The sequence below is a fragment of the Acanthopagrus latus genome, chromosome 14 (genome assembly GCF_904848185.1).
Source record: "Acanthopagrus latus isolate v.2019 chromosome 14, fAcaLat1.1, whole genome shotgun sequence".
Taxonomy (NCBI): Eukaryota; Metazoa; Chordata; class Actinopteri; order Spariformes; family Sparidae; genus Acanthopagrus; species Acanthopagrus latus.
Genome location: NC_051052.1, coordinates 9037885 through 9065559, shown reverse-complemented (window position 1 = coordinate 9065559; position 27675 = coordinate 9037885). Strand labels below are relative to the sequence as shown.

Here is a 27675-nt window from a genome sequence, read left to right as displayed (position 1 = left end):
ATGGATTTTTACGTAAAGTGGCAAATTTTAGATTACAGGATTTTGCTCCGTCTGGTTGTCCCCTGTGTTTTCCCTGGCCCGGCGCAGCACAGCAGTGGTGAAAGGAAGATCGATGTTGGGAAGAGTTGATTATGGATGGTAAGATGTATCCACCTCAAGCAATTTGTCAGCTTTAAGATGAGGTATTCAAGGATCCAAACATTCCCAGTATAGGAGTCCCATTACTCATTCTTTGAGTGGAATAACTGGAAATATCCACACAAACTGGAACCGGTATGGTACAATGGGGAATCTGAGGATTTGAGTTACAGGAAAAACAGGACATCCTATCAGTCTTTTGTTATTCTGGAAACCTCAGTTATGCTAACTAAAAGATGGCCTGTTTAGTCTGCAGTGCGAGAGGATTGAGCTCTTTTCAATAAAGAACACAAGTACAATTAACCGCATGGTCTTTATTATTCACAGATGCTCGTAAAGTCTCATGGTACAAAACACAATCAATGTTGAAAACAAATCCGCAATTCATTATCAAATGAAGCGTGAAGGCTCTGGTCTGTCAAAGCATATGAAAAGGAGTAAATATAAAACAGTTCCGCAGGTCAATCAACAGTCATATGATAGTGGCACTCATCACAACACTAAATCCGAGTAGACAGTGGTTAAAGAGATGACAGCACCCGTTTAATCTTTTACATTATTTCATTCAACTCTTGTAAAAGGCATTTATTTTTCAACACATCTGGGGTGGAGGTATCAAGTGAGGAATGAGTCCCATTTTGGCATGAAAAATAACTTTTTCGCCAATGTGAGTAGCATTGCTTTATGGATTGATGTTGGCTGTTTTGTTGGTTGGTCTACCACTCTGGTCTAGACTGAAATATCTAAAAAAGTTGCTACAGACATTCATGGCTCACACATGATGTATAATAACTAATAATTTTGGAGATCCCATAAATTCTCCTCTAACGCCTCCATGAGGTTGCAATTTGTGGTTTTAAGCGAAATGTCTCAACAGCCATTGGATGATCGCCCAGTCGCCAGAATAATATGTTGGCATTGTTACATTTCTGCAAACCAAAGATATAGTAAATTTGTATGATTCATACATCTCATAACAACAGATCGACAATACACGTCATATCACGCTCACATTACATGCATTTGAGCTGACTGTCATGTCTGAGGAGGTGGACGGTGGTGCCGTGACAGCCAGCCATGATGGCTGCCAAGTGAGAGGCCATTGTTCCAGATGGCGTTCTAACAGTTGTGAGCGTGAAGACAGCGGAATAATTTCAAGCTCTGTTTGCGGTGACAGAAACAGGTAAACCTAAACGTAACCAGACCGAAAGCACGGCATAGTCACAATGTAAAATTGATAAACTGAACCTTGCGGAAGGTCCAATGCCAACATTTATTCTGGTAACTGGGTGGCAGATGGCGTGTCGTGAAATAAAGTAAAGACATTCACAGTACTTTATGACCCCTCATGATGAATCTTAATCAATTTGATGATTCCTTAAATCTGCTGTAGAGTTATTTTCTTATTAAAACAAGTGTTAAAAAGCTCTACGTATCAACAGTAATCACTGTTCGGTCAGTAGCCCATGTCTCTGCTCCCTCTTCTTATGCAGTAAAAGACAAAATTAGCTATCCCTGCTTACTTTCATCCAGTCAGGAGAGATCATTCCTCTGTCTGCTCAGGCAGCACGTAGAGAGCAGGATCCTCCTGTTCTGGTACCTACACCGGCAATGGCAGAACAGGGAATGCTACCAATTCCAGCGATCCCAGAGACAGCATATATTACCAATATATACTATTATGTTGAAAAGACAAAACAAGATTAAGGCCCTGTTTTAAACACATTTAAAACCATTTCAAATTAACCAAATCCCAAGTGAATGTTCAGTGAGAGAAGTGAAGTGCCTTCAGATATTCTAAACTGTATTTAAAGCAACATTATGCAGAAATTGGCCTTTTGTGTGATTTGGTGACCCCCACATTTTTTGAGTGGAACACAGCTATTGTAAATACAAATCCCAGGTCTGTGACAATTCATCAGATGTAATGTAGGTGCTAACTACAAACAAAACTCATTACGTCTGAACAACGCTCCAGGTTGTCAGGTTATGTGACATATTGCTAACACTCAGCTCAGAACCAGAAGCCAGAGATGAAGACATGGATCACGACAATGTTGCGACGGCTAACGAGCCCTGAGATGACATAGTCCATAGCCACCTCCAACACAAGGTCCCTGGGGCCAATGATAGGTTTCACCTGCTGGACCACACCTGTTGGAGGAAGCAGACTGGGGTTAATGACTGAAATTCAGTTGCTGGAGAGGTATGAATAAAAAAATAAATATTTCAGTGATTACTAATCAAAGGGTTTTGAATTGACAGCTTGGGTCCTCTTACCCATAATCATGCCCTGGTCGGAGCGTTTCTGTACGTCAAAAGAGAACTGGTCGTCTGCAGCCAGGATTTTAAAGAAAACATCGGTGGCACCGGGTGGAGGAGCAGGGTTCGCCGCCGCAACAGTCCGCAGGAAAACTATATCTGATGGGAGAAATGGTTTAAAGCTTCTATTAGTCTGATAGACGCAAACCACAAAGTGCATTTGGGTCTTCAAATGAGATAATTATGATCTGATTAAACAATTGCTTTGTGGGTTGAAATAAGTAATTGAATCTGATGTGCTGTGGCAGGTTGGTAGGCGGAAGATTTTATTTCACTGAGGCTGCGAATACTGTTTGAATTTGCTATTACAAGCTACTGTGTCAACCCTTTCAGCCCCCGGCCAAAAAAACAAAAAACAAAAAAAACAGCCGGTCAAACATTTGCTAAATCCAACTTTTCCTGACTTTAGATCCTGCCACTAAGCATTCTGACTTCACAGGGGTCAAGCCTTTGGAATTCTAACCAATAAAAAGCCTCTTCCCCTATTAAGTACTTCTTTACAAACACATCTAAAAACTAGTTTCCAGGAACTCGCTGCCCACTTACCCTCTGGTCCACTGAATTCTCTGAAGGTTGGCAGGGAGAGGGCGGTGTATGTGATGAGTTGGGCAGGGTCGAAACTGCACTCGACATCGCCATGTTGGCAATCCTTAACGCAACGTAAACTGACCGAAGCATCTTGTCTGGTTCTGAAAAAGGCCCGTGGAAAGGAGATGAGTGGAGACAAGGGCATGGGGAGAAATACACACAATCTGAAGAAGGAGTTTCCCACGATTTTTACCTACACAATATCCACCAGTATTCAGAAGAAAATGTTTTGACAAAAGCTCCACAGTTGGGTTGATTGAGAAGAACCTGGCAACACCTGAATAGCCCCATAGACCTCCTTGGTTAACCAAAGACCGTGTGCATTAAAAGGAGGCCAAACCCTGATTCCACAAGCTAAAATCATGTTTGTGGGATTCCCCCGACGTGAAGACAGTGGCGCTTTCAAACACAACCTCGAAAAACTGCGAAGGGAGCAGAGCCATGTAATTAGCAGCAAGCAGGTGAGTCCAAAGCCACAGAGATGATTGTGTGGTATTCTGCACCAGTGAAACGCCACCAAGGAAAAACAGGATGGCAGAAAACCACACAAGGGTACAGTAAGAATGGGTGTCATCCGAGCGGTCCGATGACATCACGGTCACATGGTAAACTAAGGGAAAAAAGGTCACAACTTAGAATAGAAAGCAGATTATCATCATAAATTATCATTCATTAAAATTTCACTATTTTCTCTTTTGAAGATAATTAACTTAGCGTTCCAGAAAAGTAGGTGGTTATATAATAATTACAGAATACATTTATTATATTTACATTTTTGATCGGCTCTGTATGGACTCTACTCCAAAAACCAGCAGGAAGTGGAATCAGAAGTGGAACAGTGGAACATTTGTCTGCCTGCCCTCTTCCAGCTGACCAACACAGCTACTGGCCTCTTAGTATCACTTACAACAAATTAACTGATAACCACCCAACACCAACACTAAACGCACCATCCATCATATGAGCTGTAATGCCGCCCCACCACTAATTGAGCCCCCATGCTGGCCGAGCCCCAGGTGCCCATAAATAAGTGCCACGCTTATTTTTCTTGCTGTCCACTACGGCGAGGCCTGTTTGATCCTATGGCGGGGCCGCTTGGAACAGATCATAGGAAAAATTGGTTTCTGAATTAGAAATGACCGCAGCGGAGGAAGCACAAGAGCAGCGGCAGAGACCATTGCCGGTGTGTGTGTTTGTGCTCGGTTATTAAAGACTGAAAAGCCATTTTTAACTGTCACTTGATAATTCCGGACACATAGAAAGTGCAGATGGAGAGAAGCTGCCGCACAGACATGAGGTGGAGGGAGCTGCTGTCAATACAAAAGAATAATCCTGTCATAGTGTTGTAGAGATCCTCAACAGCTACTGGGCCCCATCTAGTGGTACAATGCCCTAATATTTTTGATATTTACTGCTATATCAAATGCTAGGATAAATAACAAATTGATTTCAGGAAATGCATCCCCCAGACCACGTTAGGCCTATATAAATATATGACTGTGATTCAAATGGCAGTTTTGATTTGTTGCTTAACCAATCATTACTATAAAATAATAATTTTAATGTGTTTCCGAGGAAAAGTTTGGGGGCTGTGGTTTACGCTTATTGACTTGAGAGTTAGCTGGCAAGATAAGTAGCTACCACTCTTGTGTGTTTGCATTGAATATGGCGCGTCAGTTAGCTCTGACTGGACGCAGCTAGCTTGACTCCACCAAAAGGTAATAAAATGTGTCAACTGCAAGATATAAAGTTCACAAACTTCATGTCTGTTTTGTTGGAGTTACGTGTCAGGCCATTTCTTCGCCAGGCACAGGGACTTCTCAAAGCCGTTTTCCTGTTTTCAGTCTCTGTGCTAAGCTAAGCTAACCGGCTGCTGGCTGGACAGTAGTGTTGTTTTTAGCATTATATGCTTGAATAAAACTGGGTGTTGTTATACTGAATACAAAAGGAATTATATAAATAAACGGCATCACCAAGAACACAGTACTGCGTATATAAATGCAATAACATTTTGACTTGTTGCAATCTTTTTCGATAAAATAATTTTACTACATTGTGAGGTATTTTGTGTTTTCTCTATGGTTTGGAAATAGTTTGAGGGTGGAAATTATCAGCTTTCTTACTGAGAGTTAGATTAGAAGATCAACAAGCTACCACTCCGCTAACAGTTAGCATAAATTAGTATAAAGACTGGATGCAGCTGGCTTGACTCTGCTCACAGTTGTTAAAGTCTAAAGTTCATTAACTCTACATGTCTTTTGTTAGGGTTATGACTTTTATGGTTATGACTAGATAAATATTTTTTAACAAGGTGCAATGACTTACCGAAGTTGCTCCCCTGTTTTTGTATTTTGTGCTAAGCTCATCGGCTGTACAGCAGCTTTGTTTTTAGCATACAGACAAGAGAGTGTTTTTACTCCTCTCATAAATTAGCAGGAATCTAATAGCAGGAATCTGCTAAATGCCCAGTATTCGTCTGAAAGACCTAGTGCATCACTGTGCCCAATGTGTTCAGTTCCTGCAGCATTTCAATTGGTATTTACTGAAAAAAACCACCCAGCGTGCACCCCTGAGGTTGCATCCCTTCATCTGTAAGAGGTTCTGATTGGCCACTTCAGATTTATGATGCGGTGAATTAGTGGAACTCATTGTTTCATTGCACAATCAAAAACTGGAATAACTGACTTGGTGTAGGGTTAATATATCACAAACACAATTCTAGGTTTAACTTCTGGTGGAACAAACTTAGGTCTTGTGTACAATTACTTTGAGCCTATCTCTGGCACTGAGCAGGTATATATAAACAGGAAAGGTAACGGGTGGAGGCTGATAATTAAAGAAGGCACTTTATTTAGATATAAAATTGTAAAGTTTCCTAAACTGACCACTGCTGTTCACCATAATGCTGCTGTTCATCTTGAACGTTAGGTGAATGATGTAGCGTTTTCCCAATCAACAAGAACAACATATCAGCCCCTTAATAACTGCGTGAAATGGCAGATGGAAAGCCGGAGCTGTGGGTATAAATAAAAGGATGGATTAAAAAAATGAAAGTCGTCATTATAATACATGACTGGTGAGAACAGAATAGGGACAGGCATCAAAAACTATAAACTAATACGGAAATGTTCCCGAGGGCCGGATGGACAGCTCATGGGTGACAAAAACAGCGATCTTGGCCATGTACAGATGTGCCGTCCCGTAGCGAATCAGCCTCATCTCCACAGTCAGAAAGAAGTCCCGGGGCGCATATAAGGCACGACGCAGCGAGATCTCTCCTCCGTGAGCCTTCTGCTCCACGCCAAAGTATCCCTCCTCGTTTCCTGAGATTATGTTGAACAGCATTTTGTCTCCGGGCACAGAATTAGAGGCTCCCATCCGGAAAACATCAGCTGGGACGGGAGTGTTGGCGGGGAAGCTGATGTTGTAGAAGGAGATTCTCAGCGGCAGCGAGAAACACAACGCAGGATCCCGCTCAAACTCGCAAGCTACGCGCTCACAACGGCTGAAATGGAAAAAAACGGAATGCTCATCGGGTGGAGGTCGGACACGGTTACAAATATGGGTGGAAAAAGAGGGAAAGGAAAGAGAGAAGGAGTCATGCTGGCCAATGAAAGAGGGCCAAAAACCACAGCAATTGTCAACGGCAGGGTTAGGGTAGACAATTCACATCACAGTAAGTCAAATAATAAGAGGAAAGAAATGAGCACTAAACTGTGGATGTGTGAGATGCATCATGCTCAGCCGGGGGACAATCAATTATTTTGTTTCACCAGCTCCTTGTAATCAGCTCTCACCCTTTTGCCATGTGCCGATAGTTCGGAGGACATATGAAGGACAGGCAGCGAAATCCTCCCTGGATGTTGAAACAGCTTTCAGACACAGAGCAGTTATGGCTTCCTGCTGCACATTCATCAATGTCTGGGGGAAAAAAAAACAGGGGGAGGCGAAGGTTAGACATTTAATAGTACTTTAAATCTCAAGGGAAAGGGAGGAAAAGGTTCGTCCGCTGACCTTGGCATGTGCGTCCATTGTGGGCGATGGTGTAGCCAGTAGGTGGGCAGGTGCAGTAAAAACTTCCTGGGGCGTTGGAGCAGCGGTAGGAGCACACGTGACCTCCAGTTGGCAGAGCGCATTCATCTATGTCTACGGGCAGAAGAGAATAAAAGTGAGTGTCGCAGTTTGTGGTGAATAATTATGCACCGCTGAGTCCAGCAGTACCTTCACATGTTATCCCGTCAATGTCACTCAGCTGGTAACCGCGGCGACAGTAGCACTGGTAGGAGCCATAGACGTTGGCGCACTCCTGGCTGCAAGGGTTGGCCTCACACTCGTTGACATCTGCCAGGACACAGGCACAGAGACAATTCTATACAAGTCTATTGACAAGTCTATTATAGTCTCATTGACCATCTTGATACAAAGCCCCCTCGTGGCAATGGCTCACCCTGCCATACTGCAAAGACTGTTCTGGAATGGCCTCCAAACTCTAAAGGTCTCAATCCGATTGAACAACAGTGGATCGTGCTGGAACAAGTCTGATCCATGGAAGGTCTGATCCACCTAGAAACCTACAGGACTCAAAGGGTCCAAGCAAAGTAAAATGGGGCCTCCATGGTTCGAACTTATTTGGGAACTTCCCACCAAATCTAGATTGGATTGGGATTTGGGGAATTTGGAGGCCAGGACGATGCCTTGAGCTACTTGTCACATTCTTTTGGGCATTCCTGAGCAGTTCTTGCAGTTCCACAGCGCGTATTGCTAATCAGGGAGCTTACTTGGTCTGGGTCGGGCCAAGGACAACGTACCATGCCGTACTGCAAAAACTGTTCTGAAATGTTCACCAATTCCCTGGTGGCAGAAATTCCAGGAGGTCCTACGTCCATGCCTGAATGGGTCAGAGCCAAATTCAAGCCACGACGGGGCGTCCATGGTTTGAACTTGTTTAGAAATGTACCACCAGTGCTAGATTGGGTTGGGATCGTAGGAATTTGGAGGCCGGGACGACACCTCACGCTCCTTCTCACATTCGTTGGGACATTCCTGGGCAGTTCTTGCAGGGTGGCAGGGCACATTGTTCGGCTGGGGGCTTACTTGGTTTCGCAACAGTATTTGGGTGGGTGGTGCGCTCCAACTGCGTCCAGGCCTGAGACTCAAAGTTTCCAAGCACTGCACTGTAATGTCTATCAGTCCTTTCAGTGTTGCGGCTGACAGGTGTACATATATACAGTGTGTCATTTAGCTTAGTCCAATGAAAAGTGATCTTACCTTCACAGTTCCGGCCGTCATGGGACAGTTTGAAGCCAGTGGTGCAGCTGCATGTGTAGGACCCCTCTGTGTTCTCACACTTATGGGCACAGAGTCGTCCGGGATAATGCCTACACTCGTTGATGTCTAAGCCAACAGAGGACAGACAATGAATTTACCAGAGATCCCAGCACATACCTCATACGCAAGCTGAGACAATCATGAAAATGTTTTATTTCAAGGCTGATGCGCGCAAAATGTTACATCTGACACAAAAAGACAGTGAATTCCTACTATACCTTCACACAGTCTGGTGATACTGTTGAAGATGAAACCAATTCTGCATTCACAGCGGTACGAGCCCATCAGGTTGACACAACCGTGGTCGCCGCACACATTGCCTGCACGACACTCATCTACATCTGTGACGCGAGGGAGAGAAGTTACACCTCGATAGTTTGGGGTGGAGACACAGTGAGAAGGAAACAGTTTTGGATAGAAAAAGAATATCAGTTCATTTTGACAACACCTACCTTCGCAACGTGTGCCGTCCTCAGTGAGATGATAGCCTCGTCCACAGGCGACTGTGTTCCTGCGACAGGTGTAGGAGCCTACTGTGTTGATACACGTCTGCCCAAGCGGGCATGGAGTTGTATAGGCCACGCACTCATTTATATCTAACGAGAAAAAACATATTTAGCAAGTCAGCTCACCCTGTGAATGTTTTTTCCCTGGGTTTTCGGGGAGACATCAAACTCACCAATACAGCTGCCGATGGCGTCCTGAATGTAACCGTCTGAGCACCTCTCCTTTGGGTGGCAGCGAAACGAGCCGACTGTGTTGGTGCAAAGGAAGTCTGGTCCACAGTTATGGGTCCCCAAAGAACACTCATCTATGTCTGGAACAGGAAGAGAGGAAAGAAATCAAGCAAAATGTGCTTTAAATGAATTCTGTTTATTATCTATATCGGTCTTGTCTTGAGATTTAGATGGGTTTTTTTGTTGTAATTGCTACCGTGTTCCTGAATTGTTACCTTGGCAAGTGTTGTCGTCTTTGAGCTCATACCCAGTGCCACAGCTGGTTTCCCGCTGACAGCGAAAGGAGCCCTCTGTATTAATGCAACTTTGGCCGATGACACAGTTGTGACTGCCAGTGAGGCATTCATTGACATCTGAGGAGAAAAAACATCAACTTGAAAACGTGAGCATCTGTCAGCACATATAGTGTAGTCATGGTGGAACCGTGTGTGCGTACAGATGTGCTTTTAACTAAATGTTCACAATGAAAATGCTAACATGCTCATTTTCAATATGTTTAATGTTTACCATGTTCACCACCTTATGTTAGCATGTAAGCATATATAGAGGTCAATTGGAATGTCGTGAGTTTTGCAGGTTATTTCGTCTCAACTAAGGTATTTGAAACATTAAAGCTGCAATATGTAAGAATTTTGGTTGAAAACATTAAAGACTAAAGAGCCGAACATCTCTGAGATAAAAAAAAATTCCTGATTAAGATTTGTGGTGAGGTTGGGCTCCTTTTCGCATTACTTACCCTCACAGTTTACTCCATCTTTGCGCAGTTGATAGCCATCATGGCATGCACATGTACCGTTACCTACGCACAACTGGGAGCAATTGGAGTCTGAAAACAGCAGAGAGACACATGAAGAAGAAGAGGAAGTCACAGTGTACAGTAGTGTCTGTAGTCTCAGTCCCGTTTCGCCCCCTCAGTGCCATGTCCTTGGTTCACGATCACAAGAATCATGTCACCGGCTGATAGAAGACAAAGTCACAAAGAGTCTGAGCCTCTTAGAGCTCTAAATATAACAATAGAGAAATAAAGGTGCCAAACCTCGACAGGCGACCGACTCCTCTTGAGGCTGTGCAGTAACGCTGGCCTCAGGCTTTTCTGTCCCTGATTCTATAGAAGTAAAAAAAGCCTCATTAAAATAAATTCTGAGAAAATATTCAGCACCCCGTTTCACAGTTTGACTTCTCAAATCTCCGCGGCTTGACATTGGCAAGAAATCGTGTGCTTTTGTGGCTCCCCACATGTTGGTGTTTTTCACCTTAGGGCACTGGAACACCATTTGGCCCCGAGTCGCCATTTGGCAAGGTGTCTGCAGATTAGTCTTGTGAATACCCCTGTGACCTAGACTGTCTGACTCTCTGGCAACAATCTGATCCACAGCTGCCACACCAAGGCCATTTATCCAGCCCCGCGCTCTCTGCTCCTAGTAACGCTGCCTGTTCTGATGTATTCACTTCTTTTGAAAACTTCATGAGCCTAAACAAATCTCAGAGAGCATCGAGATTTTGCTCCAAGTGCGACTTTTTAATTAATGCCTACAGATAATTATAGATAGAAAACTCCACTCATTTTAGAGTCCGTTTACAGGTCTTGTTCTAGTGGTCAACTGCTGTTGATCTGATTGTGACAGACAGATGGTTTGTCCAATTACCTGCCAAGTGTTTTCTGAAAGTGCCTTTGTCTTTTCAACAAACCATCTGGCAAAACAGTTAGTGATAAATGCAAATGGTCATGGACCTCTGAGGTGGGGGAACACCAGGTCAGGCCTCCTGTACCAAGGGTCGTGAGAGGGCCAAAAGTGCCCAAAAGGTTCCTCTAGACCTTAAAATAATATCTCTTTTGAATTCATCTTGCCCTGGTCAGGAGTAAGAATACCTGCGGCCCTGGTCAAGGATCTCAAATTTCTAAAAAGCCAAAAAGTCTGCAGGTTTAAGTGTTATTAAGAGGTTAATAATGGGATGTAGGTCCAGCTCATCTGCAATCTTTCCTACAAATGAAAAAAATCTAACAAGTTAGTACCAGTTTTTACAACCTGGCAGCTTTTTTCGGTACCTTGTTTCAGATCCCTCAAGCCTTATGAATCTTTATTAACCATTAACAAAGTTCCAATTTACTAGAAAGTCATTTGGCCCCTAATGTGTGCAAATGGCCGAGCGTATTGATTGTTTCAAGTGTCACAGCCAGTCAGCAGCCATTCTTTCGTGATAAGAGTGGAGCTAATCAAGACACAGAAGGCCGAAAGCACAAAGTCGTTTAGATCTTCCTACCTTTGTCAACTGGCTTGATTTCCTCTGTTGTGTTTTTGCCGCAGCAGGTTTGAGCTGTGAACCCACACTGCCTCCCCAGCGACAAACCCGGGAGCTCGCAGCTCGAGCCCTGGCTCGCCGTCATCAGGCCGAGCACACAGCAGTCGCAGCACATCTGAGCGGGAGGCGGAGAGGGTGAGACAGCGAGAACAGAATCTTATCTTAAATGCAACTGTTCCCCCCGCTATTTATTGATCTACAAAGGGCTTAGTGTTTTGCCTTTGTGTGTAAGAGTGAGGAGACGTGTAAAGGTTGAAGATATTGACGTTAGAAACGGAGGAAAACCTTGGAGATTTTGGTTTCCCAGGGGTCTCCTTGGAAAAAGGGCCTCTCGCAGGCGCCTTGCTCCTTGGCCATCTTGACGCCATTGTCACAGAGTCGGTCTCCTACCGCTGCTGCACAGCACTGCTCCTGGGCGATCCTGATAAAAAGGATGGCAAAAAAATGTAGAAGGAAACCTCGTCCTCGACAGAAACTGCTCTCTTTGCTCTGTGAGGTAAGAGTTGGATAAGAGGCATGTGAAGAAATCCTTAGTATTTACATTAGATACAGTGGATCAAGTGGATTTCTGTCGTAATGCTTTTCATAACAATGAGTGACCGACCTTATATTAAAAAAGTCATGTTGCCATGGATAAATAAAACCTCTGTTTCCCTGCCTTTCATTGGCACATGTTCCCTTCGCTGTCCTCCATGTGTTGACCAGGTCTCTCTTCTGACAGTCAAACGGGGGGACATTTAGTCTTAAAATGCTCCAGGGGGCCACTTTACGCCTGCACTTACTGTGTAGTTATCCTCCCCTGTGGTGGGATGGATGGTTGAGGGCTGTGGACATGATTTGGGGCTTGAGACCCCAGAGGGCATTTTCTGCTTTTAAAAAACTGCCATCACAAACACTGACCCAGGACGCGTGCAAAACGCCAACATTTGAATGTTTTGTAACTCAGACATGCCAATAAGATCGATGCACTGTAAATAAAAGCAGCAAGCTTCAGGCGTTGCCGCTCTGATCCCACTGCACTGACCCTTCTTTGGTCCCCCACCTTCTTTTTTCGAGACTCTCCAGAGAAACCAGGTGTTGCCTACCTGCAGGTGTGCGACGAGGAGATGAGGGGGAGGATTGTACAGTCTTGTCCTCTCAGCGCCCGATCCCTCCCATCCTGACAGCACTCCTGCACTGTGGGAAGCTGAATCTCTGATGGCACAGGGATTAGAAATAGACAGAAGAGGTAAGAGGCGGTACACGGGCCATGGAAAAAAATTGCCATGCTGCCCCCTGAGTGCCAGTGACTGACTCAGATTTAATTAAAGTGGTCTCAAACCCTCACAGACAGACATTTTTATTTTTTTTTAACAGAATTTAGGTCGAACTTATGCAGTCTCTCACGTTTAAAAGCAAGCAGAAGTCATTTAACCGATAACAGTTTCACACGCTTTCAAAAGCTGCATCTGATCTCCAAAAACTTCAGCCGCGCTCCTACCTAGTCCATGCAGAGCTCCGCACAAAAAAACCACAAGTGTTGCAAAGTGTGCCATCGGACTCTGATTGACGCGTCTCCCCCCGTCGAATCGTCTGAATTCAGCGATTACACGACTGTATCGGAGGGTCGGCGGCCGAACTGCGGGCGGTGGACGGCGTGTGTGTCCGGCGAGAGGGAGAGCATCTCAGTCAGAGCGGCGGCAGGAGAGGCGACACAGAGCTCGCCGCCGGGGGAAGGTTGGAGCTTTAGGGGGCGGTGAGGGCGGTGAGGGCGGGGTGGACGGAGCCGCCGTTAACTGTCTGGGCTCCCGAACGATACAAACACACGGCCGATAATGGGATTTATTTTTGTTGCACAATGTCAGTAAAACCATTGAGTAGATGATAAACAAGTCGCGGAAGCTGTGAGAAAAGTTGAGGAGGTATAGTCAGGAAAAAAAATGAAACAAATTTAAATAAGCCAGTGGAGTTTTAAGAAGACTTAGTTTACATAGTACGGAAGCCCTATACAGGCAAAATTAAGTATAGTAAAAACAATGAAATAAAAAAATATAAATGATAAACCAATTATTCTGGCTTAAACTCTTCTTGTAATGTGCTTTTTAAATAATACCTTTTATTTTAATGTTGTTTTAGATTTTGAAACACACAAGTTGAAATGTGCAGCATTTCCAAAACTACTACAATGTAATATTGAAATTAAAATGTAAAAAAAAAAAAAAAAGTCAAAGGGAATAGTGATAATGATAAAATCTGACATAACTCCATCTATGACTACACTGGTCAGCCGACATGATCGACTGATATTGTCCTATCACTGATGTGCTGGAGTATCTTTAGTGTCCAATACGTGCCGACAAAAACACTATTTCTTAGATTTTTTTTAACAAAGCATAATGCAGAGAAAGATGCTCAGGTATTGCTCTAAGTAGTTTTGGGGAAGAAATCTGATTCAGAAGCTGATCGGGCCCTTATTTTCCTCTTGAAGCTGCTTGATCATTTAGATAAGGAAAGAATACATTTGAAATACATTTCAGAGTTTGTATTATTACCTCATTAATATTGTAGATATTGCAATTCTGAGTTTGGAATTCTTCTTCAAAACTACATTGTGTCACTTTAAATAACCAGTGAAGTATTTTTAAACTGTAAAATATCCTACATCCATTGCAATTTTTTTCACAAGTGTCTGACAACTACAGCTGAGGGTTTTGAAAAAATGCAAAGATCACTCAACGGTATATATTCAGTAATCTTATACATTTTATACATAAGCCAATATGTCAGTATCAGTTTTTTAACTCCTCAATATCAGCATTGGCAGCTAACCCAAATATCCAGATTGGCCAGGCTCTACTTGTGACCCCCTGTGTGGGTTGAGATGGCAGCTTTGGAAACATTCCTCAAAGCTATGAATAAATTGAGTTTTTCATGGTGCACCATACTGATTTATGTATATAAAAACACAGAAAAAAAAATGACAATATGGAAAGCAATAAGTCAGATCTACATGTAACCCTGTTTATTACAAATATTGTAAATGCAGGTATTTTTTATGCTCAACAGTTCATTTACAGGTTGTGTATCCTCAATAAATAAAATACAATAATAAAAACAAAGGATGTTAGACAAATTAAGAATACGGGAGTAGTCAGTTTTTGACATACGGGAGAGTTTAGCTGATTGAAGCCTCTATAATAAAGTGTTTTCTCCTTAATGCCATGGACAAATAAGGTGCCACTGCAAGCTTTTTTTGACGTCAGTCCGAGACAGACTAAAACAATAAGGCTCACCTAATCTTATGCAAAACTAATCATGCAGCAGCAGGTCAAGGACTTGTTTGGAAAACACACTGTTGTCACAGGCTGATGATGAGAAAGTGATGATCATGTCTTTGCATTATCTAGGACTGATAACAGTCGAGTCTATAGAGTTGTTCTCCTGACAAAAACCAACAAGGCTGTTAGGATTTGGGGTGATAAGAGGCCTCAAACTGGCAACACAAAAATTAAACATAACAGTTGCAAATCATTTTTGTTCTTAAAGGGCCAAGCAGCATCATTTTCAAAATGCCAAATTTGTCAAGGGGCTGTTTAAATCAATTGCACTGATATATGTGGCACTTCTGTACAAAAACTACAGTACATACAGCAGCCCTATTGATTTCATTCATAGCATTAATACAATACTAATAACAGAATTAAAAAAAAACAAATATTGCATTAAAACCATTTGTTTATGAGTCAAATGGCTAGCACAAGTGAGCTCAAGTCTATTAACGCAAAAACTGAGGCATAATTATTTATACTAAGACATCTTTACATGCAAATCTAATCCAAGATTTCTTGTTGTTCTCATTATGATTGCTGCATTTGTGCCTTCAGTTCATGGCATTGTTATGTACAAGTGATAAGTAATTGACGATAGCTTACACAACAGTCCTACCAACAAAGAATATCTTTTGTGTGCTTTTCAGTGTTGTCATCTCAGAAAATAAGCTTCTGTGTTACAGTAAAAATGTAACCTCTTTCCAAAAGGAGCTTCATTTTCTCCTCTCATTGTGCATCTACTGCACAGCCACTACTAAATACATTTATTTAGTAAAACAGTACCCTTTTTTCCTATTGCAAATGTAACATTTTACAAAAAAAATGTCTGATTGCAGCAAGGTAGGCCCCCACTGGGGCCACTTCTGTGGAAGACTAAAATCATCCAGCAGTTTGTCTCTAATGTAATCCATCTATCCCTCCTCCTCCTCTTTGGCTGTGTCTGCAGGAGCTGACTCCTTCTTCTGGGTTTCAGCAGGATCTTCAGTCTTGTCCATAGAGAGTTGAGGGTTCTCCTCTTTTGGGGAGCTGGAAGCTTCTCCATCTTTTGTTTCACTTTCAACAGAAGCAGCAGAGCTTTTCACCTCCTGCTCAGGACTTTTCTCTTGCTGCTCTGCCTCCTCTGCAGGAGCTGTGACTTCCTCCTTGGCTGCAACCTTTTTGTCCGTTCCCTTATCGCTTGTATCGATCGCCTCCTCCTCTGTTTCTGGCTTCTCTTCCTCTGCCAGTGCTGCAGCTTCTTCCAGAGGAGCCAAGTCCTCTTCTACAGGTGGGATTCCTTCTCCCACAGGACTTTGCTGTTTATCGTCCTCAAGGGGGGCAATTCCTTCCGCCGTCATCTCTTCCTCTTCTTCATCTATCTCATCCTCCAACGGAGGGATCATCTGCTCTTCCCTCCCACCAGGGAAGACTTTATCTGAGTAGACTAGCTTAAGCTGCTCCTCAAAGTAGTCCTCCAAGTACAAGCCTGCACTGCCCACTTCTGAGGACGCCTGTACAGGAAACGCAAAGAGTCTGTTAAATAAGTTAAAGAAAGATTCATATTCATATTTTGACAAGACATCGCTATGAAACAATAACGTTTTTGCAGATGACTGATTAATTTTACCTTGTAGTACTTTGCACAGTTGATAAAAATGAGCCTGATGTCTGCGACAAACCCCTCCGGACAACTGTAGCACTCAGCTTCCCCCAACTTTGACTCAAGCCTCCTCTTCACTATTGACAAATCCATTGGCGTCTTGATCAGCTCTTTGTATCTTCTTGTCTCCTACGACAGACAAAACAGTCAAAGTTGAGCAACTAATACAACTGTAATGAGAATCAGATTTTAAATAGCCACTTTCAAACACGATTCTTATGCTAAAACACAGCTTCAATTCAGTTTCATGTCATAAAATGATTATTTTGCTGACAGATCTCCCAGATTCATTCATTTGTGGGGGCAGATCAACCCTTTTAATACAAGCTAATAATGATTAGAACATAACTTACTGCAACTGAGCAATTTTTTTTACTTTCAAATTTTACTGAAGAAGATTTTTTTTAGTAGTAGTGAATGTCTGAAGCAGTTCTGTTTTCAAGATTAACATACAAAATAGCTTTGGCACTTTTATTGTATTTATCCACTTATTTCCAAAACAACAAATATGTATCAACAAAAAAGTTTCATTCCTTGGCGATGGAGGTTTTTCTTATTCTAGTTACATATACTAAAGTCAATAACTTACTGATGGAGTAGCAGGCTGCTGGAAGTCAGTGCTGAAGTCATTGCAGAACAGACGTAGTAGCAGCCGCTCACACCTCTGCACATCAGAAAAAAGGATAAAAACAGAGGACACATTAAACTGATCATTTCATGTGTGTCTAAATGAGATTAAACTTGTTTGATGGGTACAGTGTCCCTGACGCTCAAAATAACATTTCAGAAAACATAACGGCATGTCAGAAAACAACAGGAAACAGTGTTTTCTGAAATGTTGTTGTGTTTTGTCCCATAGGGCCACTGTAGATGGGAGAAAGCAACTGTGGAAATGAACATGAAAACTTTAGTCTCAACACAAGGATGAGCATAAAAACAGAACAAGTCTCTAAATAACAGCTGAGTGTGCAAACATACCCTTCGATCAACAGGTGGGAACCCCTCAGAGGCAGGGTCATCATTCCTCTGGCAGTCGTACTTCATTTCAGGAGAGATGAGGTCACGGCAGAACGAACAGAACCACTCGCCACTGTGGAGAGAGGTCAGCGCAGACCAGCCGAGATTAGTCAGTGACAAGACCCAGAGAACAGGTTGTCAGAATCCCCATCAGTATACATTTTTGGCAAACTACTCCTTTAATTCATTTTCGTTCAGTAAAAAGACAAGGAAGGTTAATGATCTATTAGGGACATCCTCCATGAAAATCAGACAACCAAACACTAAATTAATGCTGTGGTGAATAAGAATATACTATACATACTGTACAAATCACCATACATGATGTTCAACATATACCTGATGTAATGCAGTTTGAACAAGAGATGCAGTAACTGCAGTACAATAGCGGCACATGCAAAAGTCCTATTAACTTTTTTTGGTTCAACTTTCCCCTAAGTTCCCCTAAATTAATTTCAGGTGTATAAAAAAAAAAAAACAATTTTACAAACCTTTGTATATCACAAACTGATTATCCAGCTGCAATAAAATATAAAGACTAACCTGCATATTACTGTAAAATAAAGACCTCACCTGGGGGACTCATTAAGAGTGGGGATGTGACAGGCCAGATGGAAAACTTTGGGGCACTTGTCACAACAGAGTAGCTCCCCTCCGTTCTGACAGACGGCGCACCAGTCCTCGTTGGGATCTTCCTCCGGCTCTGCTCTCTTCTCAGTCTCCGGCTCCCCTGCGGGTTGAGGACGCTGTTCTTTCCCAGCTTTGGACTCAGATACAGGGACTGCTGCTGGGACAACCGCCTTAAGCTGCTGCCGAGGCTTTGACTGAGCCCCGGTGCTGCTGTCTGGCAGGCTGGACTGCACCTGGGAAAATGCAGGATATTTGACTAAATATTAGTCTAAAAAATGTTTCAAACAAAATGCTATGTTTCTTAGACATTCTGGACTGGATTAAACCAAAGTTATTCTCTTACAAAACGAACTTCATCCTCGTCCTCTGGTTCGTCCTTGATGACTATAATGGGCCCGGGGGACGTCCTTCTTCGTCGCTTGGTTGGGGGGGCAGACGGGGGTTCAAAAGTCGGCTTCCAGGAAGTCGTCCTTCAATTAAGAGATTGCAAGAGAGAGAAGTTAAGGTTGTGGTGATTATTTAGTTGTAAAAATAGACACGGCAGCCTTGAGTGTTTTTATTAATGTTTTTTTACACACCTTGATAAAACAAAAAAATATGTGTCAAAGGTACAAGGCCAGTACATGGGAGATGAGTGTTAGACTAAAGGCTAATGACAATTAAAAAAAGACACAATTTAAAGTAAATTCTATGTTGTATGTCAAAAAGGCTTCTGATCAAATATCTGAAGAAGAATTTCTGACGCATCACTTAGCAGGCTCCAGTGGGTGATGAATTACAAAGGAAAGTGCTGGGCATGGAGACTAAATACTTAACATTTAACTCTGAGCTATTTCACTGAGCCATGGAGAGGAGGAACTGTGACAAGGACAGTTTCCAGGAACTTACCCCGTGCTTCTGTCTGAAGAAGACGGCTTGGCTAACGGGGAGTTCTGCCTCGCTTGAGCTTCAGAGAAGAAGAAGATAAAAAGCTTTCTTTGAGATAGATGTTCACATAGAACAGGATCTTTGGGTTGTTGCTACATCACAACTCTGACAACAACCTGTTACGTGATTAAGCGCGCTCGTCTTGTCCACAGTTGCTGAAGTTCCACTTGTAGCAAAGCTGGGTTTAGGGATGGAGATGGTAATGGAGGGGACGGGTCCAACAGCTTCACTCCTCTTCAGATAGGTGGACTCCGTCAGGCCCCGCTGTAGGGAAGAAAATAAAACAGTGCTTCACAATGATCCACAAACAAACCAAACACTTTCATGTGACACTGAAAAGTTTATTGCATCCTCCCAACCTGATGTAGTGACGTCTGTGTAGCTGCTCCAGTGGACATAGGCTGCGTGTAGCGGGACGTACCCTGCAAGACATCCATGGGTTTAGGAGGGTAGGTCGAGCTTTGGATCAGATCTCTCAGAGACTAAACGTAGAAAAGAACCACAGTTGAAAGAAAAGTTCAGGTTTCAAAAGAGCCAGTTTGTCATCATCTATAAGTCAAAGACATTGACCGTAAAACAATTAACATTTCTGAAGAAATTTATCTTGCAGCTGAAAGAAGACAGTACAATCTGGAAGATAAACCAACTTTATTTATCCTCCGTTTTGAGGCAAATGACAATCAAGTTTTAACAAAAGGTTTGCAAGTACAATAACATCAGAGAAACCTCATGTGATTAAAACAAAGTAGGCTGAGGACAGTGCTGGGAAATTGTAATTCCGGTATCTGACTCTCTGGTATGCCCTATCGACAGATACTTCCCCCATGACAAGAGGCTCATGTCTGGCATACAGAACATACAGTACATTCCACACATAAATACACCACACTAACTTACCTGAGCAGGTGTGAATCCTGTGTTGTGCAGCATGGATGATGTGGGGCTTCTGGGGTTGGGGTGGGAGTTCACGAATCTGCGTCCCTGTTGTCCCATGTTTGGGGGGCCTTGGGAGGGGGAGGACCCACCGTGGATGGGTCTGGTTGGGGGCGGGGGGCCGGGAGGTCCTGGGAGCCTGACGTTTTGATACCAGGACCAGTGGTTAGGAGGGGGCTGCCTGTGGGGCTGCTGGGAAAGCTTGTCCACCTTGGACAGAGGAATAAATGGATAGATAAATGCAGAGTATTTGTTGCGGTGGTATGAATATAATGAAAGTGCTCTTTAGCACTTATCAGTCTTAAAACAAATCAACTTGTCAAAGTACCAAAGCTACTGGCTGTGGTGAAAACCCAACCTGCATCTGGAGCTGAGCCAGCGTGCTCTGTCTCTGCTGAGCTGCTGTGAGAGCTCCAGTGGGTGCCTCTGCTCTGGGACCTGCCTGGTGGTTGGTGATGGGCGGACGGGCAGGGCCCCTTTCTACTACCAGAGAGCCTGGAAAAAATAAGCAAAGATCAAGAATCGTCAGCAGTGGCATTAAGAGTTCATGCAGGTGTTCTCAGCCTCTCATAAACTTGATATTCCTGTTGAAAACCACTGTCTTGCAAGAAAAAGAATCACTGAGAAGGGTTGACACAAGATTAATTAAGTTATTTAGGTCTGAGAAGATTCCCACACTCAAAGACAGAGAAGCAAAAAAAAAAAAAAAGCTATCTTGGTTATTTTCTTCAAGAGCACACTGACAAATAAAGATAAAATAAATACTGTGAACGACCATACTGAGGATTTTTCCCCTTTTATCTTTAATCACAGCTGCTGATGTATTTCCTTTATCACTTAAAGACTCTCTCTTGTTCTGCATTTTTCCAAGGTTACCGTCAAAGTGTGTATAAGTGGCTAATAAGCTAAAACTGTAATGATCTAAAAGGAAATGTGTAGTTTGCAGTTATTTGCAAAGATTACGGGTTTTTAAGACACACTTAGACTTTTACAAATCTGTCAGAAACAACTGTCATTCTTAACCGTAGGGATGTAGGGGCAGTCCATTCTTACCGAGGTCTACATTGGTGGCCCAGAAACCAGAGCGACACTGGAACCGCACAGAACTCTGAGGGACAATTGAAGGATTACAGCTCGCTCTCATCAGGTAGTGGATCTGATAAAGGATCTAGAGGACAAACACACAAGGACATTTCAATCGGTCACTGAGGTCATTGCGGTATAATGGGTTTTCATCAAATTATTTCTACATGGATTACTGACACACACCAATAGCAACAGCTGTTTACATCATGACAGACACACACACACACACACACACACACACACACACACACACACACACACACACACACTCTAATTGGGAGATGCAGGAGCAACAAACAACTAATGTTAAAGTCACTCACTAGTCTCTTGCAGTACAGGAGCGCTGTCCCACTGTGGCTGGCTGTAGCCCATTTGGTAAAGCTGATAACGTGGTCCAGGTGCCTGCTCAGAGAGTTGACGTCCTCTTGCTGCTTCTTCAAACCCAACTCATGGTCCTTAGTCAGAGCCTAGGAGCAAATGTGTGTATGAATTGCCTAAACGTCGTGATTTTCTTTGCGCAGTGATTTTTTCAAACAGATTAAACTTACCTCGAGCTGGTTGACCAGAATCTTTCCCTTCCTATTGATCTCCATAATCAAATTACAGATGGACTTTTTTATTTCATTAGTAACAGACTTCCGGTTTTCGTCAACTTGCTGGAGTCTGGAAGAAAAAGTGGCAGAAAATGAATGTCAAAAATCATGCCTCACATGAATCCAGCATCAGCTTCAATATGCAGAGGATGTTGAGTGTAATCACATTCTGCGAAAACTACAGCTACAAGATGAGTATTCCATGGGAGCCAATTTGTCAAAATTATACTGCACATAAATGGGAGTTTAGCTAAAAAATAGAAACTCTGATGAAGTTCCAGCATTACCCGGTGCTGATACAGGTGGACACATCCTCAATGGCCTTTCTTTTCTCTTGCAACTGCTGTGTCATGTTCTCCAGATACTGCCTGTGGTTCCTGTATGCATCCTCCAAGAACTGGTAGCTAGACACAGAGAACATGTTCATTAATGATTAGATGGCCCACTTTTACAACAACAGTTCTTGGTGCTCTAGTTTTCACATAATTTAATCATTAGGTATTCTAATCTGGTATCAGACGGACCCCATGCATCTCTTGTAAGTAATTACAGAAGATAAACAATAGACAAGATACACAATTCCAATTGCCCAAAAGAACAAAACACTGCCTACTTGTGATCTTTGTGCTTAAGCAGCTGACAGTCCCGACAGGTGAGTCGGTCACACGTCTCACAAAACAGCTTCAGAGGTTCCTGCTTGTGGATGTCGCAGAACACAGGCTTCTGTGTGGACATACCTACTGCTTCTGGGATACAGAGAAGGGGCACATTTAAGAACATGAAGTCAGCTTATGTCAACCTAAACGTTGCCTCAGCTTTTTAAGCCATCTCTCCCATCATTATCACGACGCACACAGACTGTCAGAGCCATTTACCCACTTGTCCACTTTGCATCTCTGACAGGTAGACGACAGTGGTCCCACCCTCCTTGACACTTGTTGAACAACCCTCTTTTAAGTCAAACTAATTGCTGAAAAACTGACATTTTCCAGCCCCATTCCACACACACACACACACACACACACAAAATACCTGGAGACATCTCCTCCTTCTGGCGTATGGTGTGATCCCTGGTGAACTTGACCCTTTGGTGTGCCTCGATACACGTCACACACAGAAACTCCACACACTCCACGCAGTAACCTGTTGCCTCTGTGTTGTCCTCGCAGCTCATACACACCTATCAAAGGCAAAGATAAAGAACAAATTAAAAGGGAGAAATCCCCGCTACCCATGACCGTCGTGACACGGCTGGCTCGAGGACCAACCTGGCTGGTTTTCTCCACCGTGCTACTTGGCACCTCGGCAGAGTCCTTCACAAAGAAGTTATCCAACACGTCCATCTCCCAGCATTCCTGTCTGCATACTGGACATCGTATGGCACCCACTGGAACGAGAGAGCAGATGCACATTTTAAGGTCTCAGCTCACTGCTACTACTGCTACAATGATTTGATTGCTTCAAACAAACACAGCGTTTGGTGATTCTTAGTAGCTGTGGTATTGATTTTAATAGAAGAGGATTTAAATATGATACATGCACAGTGATATTCAATAGGCTGCCAATGCAGTGATTTGAGAGTACTTATATTATATTGTTAATAAAGTTCTGTGGAGATGGATTTGAAAGCTGCTTTTCATTTAAGCAAAACACATTTCTGACAGTGAAAATAGCACCAAGCTTTTGTCATATTATATGGACAAATATAGCCAAAAACATTCTGAGACTGCAGCGTCCTCATCATCCAGCCCCACACAGAAGTTAGGTGACACCCAAATTATGATTATATTTTGTCTTAACACTGCTGGCAAGCCCAACCAGCTTCATATCTAGCGTGGAATGAAGGGCTTTCTTATCACCATCTGCCACATCAATCACAGTCTCACAACAAGTCTTCATATCACGTCTCCGTTTCAGGCTAACACTATCCTTACATGGTTTGTTGCTGTCGATCTGACCCTGCGAGTCACGCCGCGGGTCAGCACTCCTGAAGGGAGCAGGGAGGCACCTCTTGCAGAAGGAGTGGAGACACGGCAGCAGTTTGGGCTCTCTGTTGTGGAAGCTCAACTTGCAGATAGGACAGGTGTCCATGAGCCCGAAGGTGCCTTGCTGTTTCAGCCTCTCCTCCTCGGCTGGCAAACTTTCCGCCTCGTTTTCCACGATAATGACAATGTCGTCGTTGTCAACATTTTCGGCACTTTCATCCATTTTTTGGGTGGGAGGGGGGGGTCTGCTGTTTCCCGATCTTTCCAGTCAACCAATCAGTGTAGCGTTGCGATTGGAAACAAAGGATAACGTTAGCCTGTAATTTCCTGACTTTAACAAGCTTGATAGGGAATACAATTACTCACATTGTGCCTTACAACATCAAATACACAGTCCTTTCATCCTACAAGATGGCTTATCAAACTGTGTGATAGCACCTTTGGCTAAAGTCTTATTCTGCCCGCGGAAGGAGCTAAATTAGCAACGTAGCCCGTTTTAATTGCACGCATGCAAGAGACAATAAATAATAAATTCCGCTGCTCGTGGCGGTTCAAATGTGAACAGGCGAAACATAACAGCGCCAACTCACTTTCAAATTAACAGCACGCTACATACATAGTGTTTATACGCTCATATGTCCATGGGAGAGGCAACCATCTGGGAATTCTTAACTCAAAACATATACCACAAACTACCCAGAGTACACTGCGCTCTGTTAAAGCTACAGCGCCCGGTTGAGGCCAAACTACATCTGGAGACGGGCAATTTGAATTTGATATTTTTAGAATAGCGTCCCGTGACATATGACTAATACCAAGTGTTTTCAGGTTTAACTAATTATGTAGACGCAAAGGCACGTTTTTTTTTTTTGTTGTTTTTTTTTTGTTGTTTTTTTTTTTTTTTTTTCTGACTTCTTTGCTGGTCTGTGAGGGGCTGATCTTTCAACCTGGGAGGAGTCTCTGTGGAGGTATAAGTGCAGAGGCACAGATGTTATTATCTGTGGACAGTTGCATTGTATGATCTTCAGCCTGGGGTTTGACTATACACACGAGCAGCAGCAGCAAGAGCACTGGGAAAATTTGTTACACCTTGATGATCATGGATTTGACAGCTGAGAGCCACTCCATCCCTTTGAGTGATGGAAACAGCATACCTTTACTTGGACTGGGAACTTATGCAGATCCCCGTACGGTAAGACACATTTCTGAGCCAAGCTTGCTTGTGGTAAGGGTTTACTGTTAGACAGGTTAGGGTTAAACACTGCATGTTTACATAAAAACAGTGCACTGTTCAGTCTGTGGCGAACTTGATTCCCTTAAGGCATAATTTAATGTCTCACGGGGTGGTTTTTCTAGACGCCTAAAGGAACTTCATGTGACTCAGTCAAAGTGGCTATTGAAACCGGATACAGACACATTGATGGTGCCCTGGTCTACTTCAATGAACATGAGGTGGGACAAGCTATAAGGGAGAAAATCGCAGATGGAACTGTAAAGAGAGAGGACATCTTCTACTGTGGAAAGGTTTGGAGAGTGCTTTAAGAGTTCATAAAACTTCATTAGCTGCAAAGCGACTTTTGCAACAACTAATGCCCTTTCAACTGCACCGATCATACAGCTGTGGAACACATTCCATCCCCCAGATCTGGTACGACCAGCTTTGGAGAGGACATTGAAGACATTACAGTTGGACTATGTTGACCTGTACATTGTCGAAATGCCCACAGCCTTCAAGGTAAACATGTATACATTAAAGGTGCACTATGTAGTTTTGGGCAAGAATTTTTCCTCAGAAGAGAAACATCTTCATTGACCGACATTTTATACCTCAACAAACTAAGTCATCAAACACTTGTTTTCCTGACTGAATAAACTGACCCTAAAGAACAATGCAGTTTCATACTGTTTTACTTTATTTATATGTGGTGGACCCTGCCACAGCTTTCTAGCTTCAAACAGTGTTCTGGGGACCTTATTTTCCTCTGAGAACAGCTTGTTTATTCGGTTACGGAAAAACTAAAATATTTCTGAGTTTGAATTTCTTCTCCAAAACAACATAGTGCCCCTTTAAAAATATACCTGTTGAAAGTATAATACAACATTTGATTGTCTTTTCTTTGTTTAACTTGATCTATAGTCACTCCAATAGTAATAACAATGTTATTCTTTTTTGAAGCCAGGAGACACATTTTACCCCAAGGATGAGAATGGGAAGTACATATATCATGAGACAGATCTCTGTGCAACATGGGAGGTGAGAGTCAACAATATAAAGCCTTATCTTTTAGCTCATTAATGGACAATATTGATGATTAGTGAATATTTCACACTAGGCTGAGATTTGCTGCCTATAAAGTCACATGCTGAGAGAGAGAAATAATTGTAGTCATTCATTGCAGTAGTACACTTAAGGTCAAGAACCTTAATCACATTACCTTGGCACTGTGTACACTGTGTTGTGCACTTATATCAGCCACATTCTGGTTAAAGTTCAAAGTCTAATTTGTTACTTTCTGCCTTTCTTGCTTTTTTTGTACACCTTGGACAGGCTATGGAGGCTTGCAAAGATGCCGGACTAGTAAAGTCTCTCGGCATATCCAACTTCAATAAGAGACAACTAGATTTAATCCTCAACAAACCTGGGCTGAAACACAAACCTGTGTCAAACCAGGTACAGACAATGTCGTAATAATGAAGTGAAAATTAACCTTTGGATTACCAACACAAGCAATGGCCCAAGTTGTGATAGTAAGGACTAATGCAGCATACAAGACTCACTAAAGGTTGCAAACATGATTTGTGCTTTTTTTAACCACAGGTTGAATGCCATCCATATTTCACCCAGCCAAAGCTGATGGAGTACTGCAAGCAGCATGATATTGTTATTGTAGGATACAGCCCCTTGGGAACATCTAGAGACGCATCCTGGTATGCGAGAAATGTGCACTTATCACATTCAGTTAATGTGTAACTAATCCTACCAAATAAACACTGACACTGTGGCCCTGGCTAATGGCACTAAAATGGTACACTAGGAAACACTGTATAATCTGTCATTGGCTGTGTCCTGCGAAACCATTTCCACAGGGTGAACCTTAAATGCCCCCCATTGTTGGAGGATGAGCTCCTGGTATCAGTTGCTAAAAAGTATAACAAGACCACAGCCCAGGTGGCCTTGAGGTTCAATCTGCAGAGAGGAGTGGTGGTCATCCCGAAGAGCTTCAACCCTGTTCGCATTAAGGAGAACTTTCAGGTTTGTTTGTGTGGCACAGTTCAGGCAGCAAATTGCTGTGTGTAAAACAGGGAATGCATTTTACAGTGTTCTGTGGCTGATCTGCAGATATTCGACTTCTCTCTTTCCGAGGCCGAGATGAAGGCCATCGAGGGACTCAACAAGAACATTCGCTTTGTGGAGCTTCTCATGTGAGTTTGGCGCGTGGCAGCCCAGCGATGTTTTCTTCCTGTGATAAATAAATGATTACTATTTCTCCTCTCCGACTCAACAGGTGGTCCAATCATCCGGAGTATCCGTTTCATGATGAATTCTAGACGCCACAGATGTAGAGACGTCATTGAATGTGACCAAATGAGTTGCCTCATTCACTTTGTTGCTTTTAGAACACGGTGTGCCTTATCTCAAAAACAATTGTACTGTACATTTCATAAAACATTTCCGATTTATACACTATATGTGTTGATTTCTTGTAAAAATATTTTTGATGAATGTCACATAAAGCAGGAAGGTGACTGTTTCAGTTCTATGTTAATATTTCTTTGTCTTGGTGAGTGATTTAAAGACAATTGGAAAACATTGTTCTCAGCCTCGCGTCTTTTTTAGACAGTCCTGACGGAAGTGGAGGATTGGTGCCGTAGAATGTCAATTGTAAACCAGTCTAGAAACACTGGCAATAGTTAGATTGGCCATCGTTGTTGAATATATATTTATATTTACGAATATGACATTTTAAGGTGAGCCGTGAAGCCAAGTTACATAATGTACTCGGTAACGTTTCACACTTCTAAGCCAACCTGTAAAAAGGATGCTGAGTTGAGGTACTGTAGGAAATATTAAAATCACGCCTGTTGAACATGTTATTGGTACTAAAGATTGCCAGTCTTAAAATTCCGCGGTTTCCTCGTTGT

At 42.8% G+C, this 27675-nt stretch overlaps 3 protein-coding genes across 8 annotated transcripts; 1 reads left to right on the top strand and 2 right to left on the bottom strand.

Annotated features, from left to right (window-relative positions):
- Positions 1 to 432: 432 nt before the first annotated feature.
- LOC119032282 (fibulin-1-like) lies at positions 433 to 13361 on the bottom strand. Of its 2 annotated transcripts, XM_037121265.1 has the most exons (17): positions 12895 to 13354; positions 12500 to 12608; positions 11700 to 11835; positions 11376 to 11529; positions 10150 to 10218; positions 9850 to 9939; positions 9329 to 9466; positions 9056 to 9193; positions 8829 to 8972; positions 8595 to 8717; positions 8317 to 8442; positions 7270 to 7389; positions 7063 to 7194; positions 6846 to 6969; positions 3007 to 3149; positions 2419 to 2559; positions 433 to 2292 (listed from the first exon to the last, which is right to left on the bottom strand). In XM_037121265.1, the coding sequence occupies exons 1-17, from the start codon at positions 12947 to 12949 to the stop codon at positions 2153 to 2155; spliced, it is 2082 nt and encodes a 693-aa protein (XP_036977160.1). In that variant the 5' UTR covers positions 12950 to 13354; the 3' UTR covers positions 433 to 2152. The 2 variants fall into 2 exon arrangements, with proteins under 2 accessions (XP_036977160.1, XP_036977161.1); XM_037121266.1 differs by lacking the exons at positions 433 to 2292; positions 2419 to 2559; positions 3007 to 3149 and adding an exon at positions 5882 to 6553 and having other exon boundaries at positions 12895 to 13361.
- Positions 13362 to 14393: 1032 nt separating this feature from the next.
- trim24 (tripartite motif containing 24) lies at positions 14394 to 24366 on the bottom strand. Of its 4 annotated transcripts, none has more exons than XM_037120909.1 (20): positions 23899 to 24366; positions 23482 to 23792; positions 22816 to 22934; positions 22580 to 22727; positions 22161 to 22293; positions 21835 to 21951; positions 21503 to 21617; positions 21275 to 21421; positions 20922 to 21036; positions 20197 to 20363; positions 19833 to 20078; positions 19295 to 19417; positions 19052 to 19199; positions 18897 to 18954; positions 18352 to 18478; positions 17952 to 18241; positions 17340 to 17451; positions 16951 to 17025; positions 16329 to 16490; positions 14394 to 16212 (listed from the first exon to the last, which is right to left on the bottom strand). In XM_037120909.1, exons 2-20 carry the CDS (start codon positions 23753 to 23755, stop codon positions 15634 to 15636), a joined length of 3255 nt encoding a protein of 1084 aa, XP_036976804.1. In that variant the 5' UTR covers positions 23756 to 23792; positions 23899 to 24366; the 3' UTR covers positions 14394 to 15633. The 4 variants fall into 4 exon arrangements, with proteins under 4 accessions (XP_036976804.1, XP_036976805.1, XP_036976807.1 ...); XM_037120910.1 differs by having other exon boundaries at positions 24123 to 24366; XM_037120912.1 differs by having other exon boundaries at positions 19295 to 19357; positions 23482 to 24366.
- Positions 24367 to 24498: 132 nt separating this feature from the next.
- On the top strand, positions 24499 to 27345 carry LOC119032114 (aldo-keto reductase family 1 member D1-like). Of its 2 annotated transcripts, XM_037120914.1 has the most exons (9): positions 24499 to 24724; positions 24889 to 25056; positions 25151 to 25267; positions 25709 to 25786; positions 26081 to 26203; positions 26351 to 26460; positions 26620 to 26785; positions 26873 to 26955; positions 27039 to 27345. In XM_037120914.1, exons 1-9 carry the CDS (start codon positions 24626 to 24628, stop codon positions 27079 to 27081), a joined length of 987 nt encoding a protein of 328 aa, XP_036976809.1. In that variant the 5' UTR covers positions 24499 to 24625; the 3' UTR covers positions 27082 to 27345. The 2 variants fall into 2 exon arrangements, with proteins under 2 accessions (XP_036976809.1, XP_036976810.1); XM_037120915.1 differs by lacking the exon at positions 24499 to 24724 and having other exon boundaries at positions 24919 to 25056; positions 25176 to 25267.
- Positions 27346 to 27675: the final 330 nt, after the last annotated feature.

Excerpts from the sequence above, each read along its gene's own strand:
- LOC119032282 (XM_037121265.1), bottom strand. The coding sequence starts at position 12,949 with ATGGCACACTTTGCAACACTTGTGGTTTTTTTGTGCGGAGCTCTGCAT. Across the intron at positions 12,609-12,894 it reads CGGAGCTCTGCATGGACTAG|AGATTCAGCTTCCCACAGTG; the intron begins GTAGGAGCGCGG and ends CTGTGCCATCAG. Across the intron at positions 9,194-9,328 it reads AGACGACAACACTTGCCAAG|ACATAGATGAGTGTTCTTTG; the intron begins GTAACAATTCAG and ends TTCCTGTTCCAG.
- trim24 (XM_037120909.1), bottom strand. The coding sequence starts at position 23,755 with ATGGATGAAAGTGCCGAAAATGTTGACAACGACGACATTGTCATTATC. Across the intron at positions 22,935-23,481 it reads GATCGACAGCAACAAACCAT|TGGGTGCCATACGATGTCCA; the intron begins GTAAGGATAGTG and ends CTCTCGTTCCAG. Across the intron at positions 20,079-20,196 it reads CACCACAGCCAGTAGCTTTG|GTGGACAAGCTTTCCCAGCA; the intron begins GTACTTTGACAA and ends CCTCTGTCCAAG.
- LOC119032114 (XM_037120914.1), top strand. The coding sequence starts at position 24,626 with ATGATCATGGATTTGACAGCTGAGAGCCACTCCATCCCTTTGAGTGAT. Across the intron at positions 25,057-25,150 it reads ACATCTTCTACTGTGGAAAG|CTGTGGAACACATTCCATCC; the intron begins GTTTGGAGAGTG and ends CCGATCATACAG. Across the intron at positions 25,268-25,708 it reads AAATGCCCACAGCCTTCAAG|CCAGGAGACACATTTTACCC; the intron begins GTAAACATGTAT and ends TCTTTTTTGAAG.